General features: G+C 42.8%; 1 protein-coding gene across 2 annotated transcripts; it reads right to left on the bottom strand.

Annotated features, from left to right (window-relative positions):
* Positions 1–244: 244 nt before the first annotated feature.
* On the bottom strand, positions 245–5,513 carry LOC125529713 (UPF0481 protein At3g47200-like). 2 transcript variants are annotated; one of them, XM_048694138.2, is made up of 3 exons: positions 5,342–5,513; positions 5,018–5,164; positions 245–1,655 (listed from the first exon to the last, which is right to left on the bottom strand). In XM_048694138.2, exons 2-3 carry the CDS (start codon positions 5,154–5,156, stop codon positions 382–384), a joined length of 1,413 nt encoding a protein of 470 aa, XP_048550095.2. In that variant the 5' UTR covers positions 5,157–5,164; positions 5,342–5,513; the 3' UTR covers positions 245–381. The 2 variants fall into 2 exon arrangements, with proteins under 2 accessions (XP_048550095.2, XP_048550094.2); XM_048694137.2 differs by having other exon boundaries at positions 5,290–5,511.
* Between the last annotated feature and the right edge of the window lie 1,302 nt (positions 5,514–6,815).

The raw sequence follows: 6,815 nt of genomic DNA, 5'->3' as shown, positions 1-6,815 counted from the left end.
GGATTGAGGGCGCGAGTGCGGGGGAGAGGTGGCTAGGTCATCTACACGGGAGCGGATGCAATTTATACGGGTAAGTGTGAAATGATGAAAATGCCCTCGGCGGAGCAAGCTATTTACATGCGGTGGCACGGTCGAGGTGAAACTATTCATTCCTACGGTACCAGGATCTGATCCGACGAGCGAGGTCGTTCCAGGGGTTGATCCGACGGCCCAGATCGCATCAAGCAGCCAGATCCAACGGTCAGAAATCCAAATCGCCGAGGAGGCTCGGTGAGACACTCTTCTCTTATTTCGGGATGTACCGTAAAAGGACTCATAAACTAATAGGTAAACAAACCATAGTACTGCATGCCCTAACAAATTGTTCAAACTAAAAGGACACTAATGTTTTGTTTGTTGCCGATAGCCGATAATTACATAGAAAGTTTGCGTCACTACACGGGCAAGGAGGACGACAACCACTAGTAATGCCAAGGCGATGGCCACACGCTGTGAGTGGCCGCCCCAAAAGTTGTGTGCGCGGCTCTTGTGGCGCTTCTCCAGGTCATGCCAGATGGGCTTGAGGTAGTTCCTGTCGATGTTGTCGACGTCCATGACCACCCCCTTGCAGAGGTCGGCAAAGCCTTGGGCAGCATGCTCGTCGCTGCCCTCAAAGTGTTGGACGATCTTTGCATCAACCAGGAGCCGGACGTCCTCCACCGTGCACGCCACCTGAGACATGAAGATGCAGTACGCCGTGACTGGCCTCTTGGGCATCTGCTCCTCCAGCGCCATCAGGTTACGTAGGAGCGTCCACGTGTCCCGGCAGACTTGCAGGCGAGGGACCCACAGTGTGCCTCCTTCAAGGCGCACGTCGAGGACCGAATTTACTTCGGCCGCGAAGTCCCGGGGCATGAACCTCACCTTGGCGTGCAAGCGGTATGCCGTCGCCCGGCGCCACCGACCAGTGCGCCCGGTCTGCTGCGGATCTGTGGACTTCGGCAAGTTGGCTGGACGGAAGTATTCGTGCACTAGATGCAGCAGGTGCCATGGCTGCTCCATCAGCCTCTGCTTCCCTTGGCTGATGTAGAGCTGAGCATGCAGCAGACTCTGGATGTATGTTGCCATGTAGTGGAGTAGGCAACTGGAACCTCCTGTGGCGCGCGCGTGAATCTTGTCAAGAACAAAGAAAGGCAACTGGTTCTCAATGAGGTAAAGGATGTCGCGAAACACCGTGTTGTGGTCGTTGCAGGATGTTTGAGGGGCGTCCGGATAGTTCACCAACCAACCCAGCAGGTAGCACCCATCATGCAGCAGCATCCTCGCCAACTCTTCCGGCGTCATGTGGTCAACCCCGTCCCCGTACCACTCCCTTGCTCGGGGCTCCAATTCCTCCACTAGACCATTAAGACCATCTGCCTTGTATCTTTCGGAGACACTCTGCATGAAGCCGACATAGCGCAGCTTTTCTTTTGCAATCCATGAAGATGAGCAATTGTGATGGTATGGGCCGATCGGCACACGGTGCGGTGTGTAGCTGTCTTCGTCCGCGCCACGGAGTTCCCCACGGACCTTGGGAGCCCTCTTGATGGAAACAATGGTGTTCATCCCAATTTCTTTGGCAAGCAGTTTTTTCCCAGCCTCCAAGTCGGAGTCAAGATTCCAGACTCTTGTATCTGCATGCCATAATTAATCAGCACAAAGAATACGATGCTATGAGAATAGCAATATATATAGGATAGGGATTTCTATCAATGTTGGTTACTCGTTTAAGGTTTTGATGGTGTAGAAGTTCCCAAAAATCATTATAAAAATGATGCAACACTGTGCCTTCAAGAAAGAAAGAAAAATGTAGTTGATAAACTTTTAAATATTGATCCAATGGAGTGATTCTGAAAATTTGAGTTTGTGTGCTCGCAGCAAAAGAGATTATCATTTCAGCTCACTATGACATATATATGAACTCAGCTATTTGTTATTTTATCCAGGGCGCATAAAGTTGTATATTTTATAATCACTCTGTCAGGTGACGTCATAACTATTGTTAGACATATATCAGGCGGAAAGTCAATTTGGCTCCTGGGAGCTCCTGCTCCCGGGGAAAATTTATTTTAAATATCAAAAAAATTGAGATAAAGTTTGTATGTGATCTTTGTCACATACAAATGCTACCTGTACATTTTGAGGCAAACAAGTTAAGCATTTTCGCCTGCGAAAAAAAAACAAAACGAAGACCAAATGTCACCCTAATTTTGTTTTTTTCACCAACGGACACAGCTGCTCCATTCCGCATGAAAACTTTCTAGCATGCTTACGACGCCAACATGATCATCTACAACTTTTTCAGAATCTTTTGACAACATTTTATGTGTTTTCAGGGTACTGTTCACCTGGAAGCATGTGCTCCAGAGAGCCAAAACGTCAGATGCGGATTTCTGGGAGCTTTAGTACATGGGCCCAGTGACTGTTTATGCCATTGAAGGCTCGGCATGTGTCTTCTAGAATGCATGCTTGTTCGTTGTGGGGTGTTGGTAAGGTTTCATACCGTATTCTACTTGCCAATTGTATTGTATACTAGCATGATAGTGTATGGTATTACCGGAAATTCACTTTGGCTCATAGGTGTATATGCACCCATTGTCCAAATACATATTTTAAAACGTTAAAAAAATTCGACCAAAAAATTCCTCGTGCACATCCTGACATTATATGTTCATACACGAAGTTTTGTTGAAAAAGGACATTTTTTATGGCTTGTGTAAAAAAGGCAATTTTTTTCTTGATTACAGCTGTTCACGAGACATTTTTTTATATATTTTCCATACATGCCACAAAAATGATATGTCTGTGCGAAAGATACCCGGATTTACACGCAAAATTATTGTTCAGAATATTTTTACATTTTAAAATGTGTTTATATATATATATATTTGATAATAGGTATATCTACACCTATGAGCCAAAACACCACCTCCACGGTATTACATTACTTATTATCTTTCTATATATAATATCATGCAACAGCATCATAGTGCCATCTAATTGTTTTCGAATTTAAATATGTAATTATGCATATGATAATCGTTAAATATACTTGCTCCATGTGCTAAGATACTATATCGTAACATGATATTACTATCACCTCCCTTATGCTTAATTCCAATATGTAACATCATCTTTTTTGCTTACGTAAAATGCATGACGCAAAGGTGAATCGTTGGGACAGGCCTAAAACAAACCAAACTATGGAATCTCACATCTACTCGGAGGAGCCGAGGGTTCGAAGTTTTTCTCAAATTTCTTTAGGACCATCATTATTACTGCTCCAACCCGAGGGACAATTGGCCTGAATTTTCTTAGTGATTTTGTTTTACATTCACTCCTTCATTCACAAAAAGTGTCTCTACTTTCATATTACTCAAATTAAAAATCTATAAGAAGTATATACCGCAAGCACATGTTTAAATATTGTATTCACGTACTGTTATGTTAGTCTTCTTCTATTGCTTTCTCTCACAAATGCGAGGTCATCATATTTTTGGGTGTTAAAAATGTTAAATATTTTATTTTCTTAGGGTACAAATCGTTTTGCTCTTATTTACCCCTTTTTATTGCATATAGACTTTTATTTTATGTATGAACGTATATGATTATGTTGCCAATAAATAACAAAAAGGAGTTATATAATATTATTTATGAAATCCGATGCTATTTATTAATTTTGTGTCAGTGATCTGTTTACACAGTCAGTTGTTGATTAGGTTTACAAGTGTACTGACCAAACTTACTTGTAATCCGCGTGCTCACTGGATTAATTGTCGTATGCTCTCTCGTGAATGTCTGAAACCTTATGATCATTATTGCAATCTTGTGTACGACTATACAGTTGTATGACTAAACATGTTAATCCGGCTTTGTTCTTATCTGGCCTCCTTGTATTATTCTTGCTTGCATATACAATTGGATTCATCTTTTATGAATGCATCACTTAGTCGACTACTTGGTAGGTGTCTTGCGGAAGGTAGAGCTTGGAGGACGGCAGGCCTCATAAGGACTGACATGGAGCGATTTTTTGGGCGGATACACATGTGGGTGATGGACGAGATGTAGATTAAGGATTGTGTACGGTGGTGTGGGTGTGTTGTAACACCCTCAGTGGAGGGTTCTTATACCCTTTTCTCTCTATAATGCAAGATACGCATGCTATGCGTATTCGAGAAAAATGCGAGTATATATGTAGGTACTACTATTATTTAGATCTGATGGACATGATCGGCTCAAGTACGGCAATCTTGATGTAATGATTATAATCTGTTTAGGTGCAACTATGAAGATATAACGGTGTGATATGTTTAGGTATGATAACGTAGATCTAGTGGGTATGATCTTTTTAGGTATGGTTCTGATCTAGTCCAGTAATAAAGAGATGGTCAACCAGATGTGAGACCTCTAAAATAAGCACATCTAGAACAATGTGTTTTGCTTTTCGTGAGAATTTCCAGAACATCTCTCTTATTTTTTTCGTATTGTGATTTTAATGTATACTAATAAATAAAGATAGATAGATAGTTATTGTGTCATTCGTCCCTCTTCCTTCTTGGAGGACAATATGACGACTGTTCGGAGTACATCTCCATGGACAAGGCACTGCACGCCATGCATAGAAGCTGCACGTTTCCATTGGCTGCAACCGGAACCCAATCGGATGCCACCATGTCCCCGTCTTCTCTTCAAACTCATGGACGGTGATGACATGCCCCTACCAGCCAGCTTACACAACTGGGAGGCGCCATCCTCAGGGGCTTGTGTTCATGCTGCCGCTCATCATTGTAGCAATGCAAATGGAGACGATGACACGGGGCGTGTCCACGGTGGGAGGAGGAAAAGGAACTAATTTGAAAGAAAGGTAACTAGAACTGCCGCGTGGCTCTTATGTGGGTTCTAGTATAGACGTAGCCATTCATGTCGGTAGTAAAAAGTAGCAAAAATGAATGGGCTAACATAGGCCTAAGTTGACTAAACGGATGAATATGCTTACAGTGTTTTGCCATTGTGCTAGGAGACTCGCCAGTTTCACCCACTTGTCCGTGTTGAGAAGGCTGATATGAGTCGACTTGGATGGTGACGATATTGGTGGATGAATCCTCTCTGCTCGCCCCAACAGTCCAAGCATCCATTTGAGTACCTGCATGACATGGTTTTTTGATTGAAAGATTAGTGCAAAGAATGGACTCTCGAGAAATACAAAGGTGCGTTTACTCTAGGAAGGAAACAAATTGAAGGGCCTTTCCAAAAAAAAGGAACTGTTACTTTGCGCCATGACACTGGAGGCTCTCGATCCAAATCAAAAGCGAACCGCTACCTCTGTGATTTATCGTACGTAGTAGTACTGGTGATGCAGCATGTTACGACGCCAAGCTGATCGATTTATATGGCTAGGATCACTAGTACTCCCTATGAAGATTTAGTTTGTCGCTCCTTCACAAAAATACTCAACTCGACTGCAGTGCTCACATGACGGTCGGCAGAACAAGACGCGGGTCTTGCGCTTGCCCCACGTTAAACGATGCTACGATTATATAAGTTCTACTCCTTGATAAGGTCGCCGCGCATTGGGTGTAATCCGGACACATCAGTTAGACTGTGCACGCCAGCCAGCCTCCGCACTGATTACTCCCTTAAAAAATACTCTCTCCTTTCCATAATGTAAGAACGTTTTTAACATTACATTAGTGTAAAAAACGCACTTAAGACCAAAGGAGTAAAAGATACCCTTACGTTGAAAAAAGAAACATTCCCTTGAGCCTCAGTTGATCTTAGTTCACCCTGCTTATGCTCGTAGTATATACTATAATCTCTGACCTAGTTTATGGTCTTCTTAGTATTTTGTGTCAAATTTTAACTATAAACTTAATGAAAAAATTGTTAATGAATGTCAAAAAAAAAGTATCACTGAAAACTATGTTCAAATACACATCCAACGATATAATTTTTGATGACATGTATTAATATCTTGTCAGTTAAATTTACGGTTAAATTTTCACACGAAGTGTAGCTATAAAAATTCAGGATGGAGGTACTACCCATGTAGCCATGTGATCGTGTCAGTCGTAACGCCAATAGAGGCACATGAGAATAGGAAAACAATGTTTGAGTTGTTGGTTGCAGAGTTAGTATATAGTCCTACACTGGCTCGGCTGTCCCGTCCTAGTAGATGTTGATTTCTTGGTTAGCACTTGACATTTCTTTGCATCAGATCCAAACGCTTTGGATACGTCGGATTCAAATCAAATGAACGCCGTGCACGGCCCGCTAGATCCCCATCTTTGCTGCGATCCCTGCATGTCTCTCGCTCGTCCCTGTGATCCACGCACAAGTCCAACGATCTGATGACCCTCTGATTCGTTTTGGGGAAGAATCGAACCCATGACCCTTGTGTGTAGGATTAAGCTACAGCACTAACAAACTCTCCCAACTTTAGTTGTTTTCTAACAAATCTCTACTTCTATACCTATTATATTAACGAAAAGATAAGCATTTCTTACCACCAAAATTTCAGACGTTATTAGTTTCGTCAGCCCGTCAGTAGCGTTCATCCGAGCCATGCCAAAGCAAGCCAGACCATGCGATGTGGCCCAATAAATCCGGCCCGCCTATCCCGTTTGAAGCAAAAAATACATGCCGGTGAGAGGACACGAAACGAAAACCTAATGCGCAGCCAAAATTGGCGCGGCTAACCGAGCTATAGCTTGTCTTATTTGCAGAAGCAAAGGTTGATCTGGCTGTTAAATAGTCATAACTCCCCAAAAATGCTCGTTACCTCGATGTTGCTATAC

The sequence above is a fragment of the Triticum urartu genome, chromosome 1A, assembly GCF_056163025.1.
Source record: "Triticum urartu cultivar PI428250 chromosome 1A, HENAU_Tu73, whole genome shotgun sequence".
Lineage (NCBI taxonomy): Eukaryota > Viridiplantae > Streptophyta > Magnoliopsida > Poales > Poaceae > Triticum > Triticum urartu.
The sequence above is the reverse complement of the archived record's forward strand: the minus strand, read 5'-3'. Positions and strand labels throughout refer to the sequence as shown.

Bases quoted from the DNA above. Each gene is read 5' to 3' on its own strand.
- LOC125529713 (XM_048694137.2), bottom strand. The intron at 1,656-5,017 runs GTAAGCATATTC...TATGGCATGCAG, and splicing joins TAGCACAATGGCAAAACACT to ATACAAGAGTCTGGAATCTT.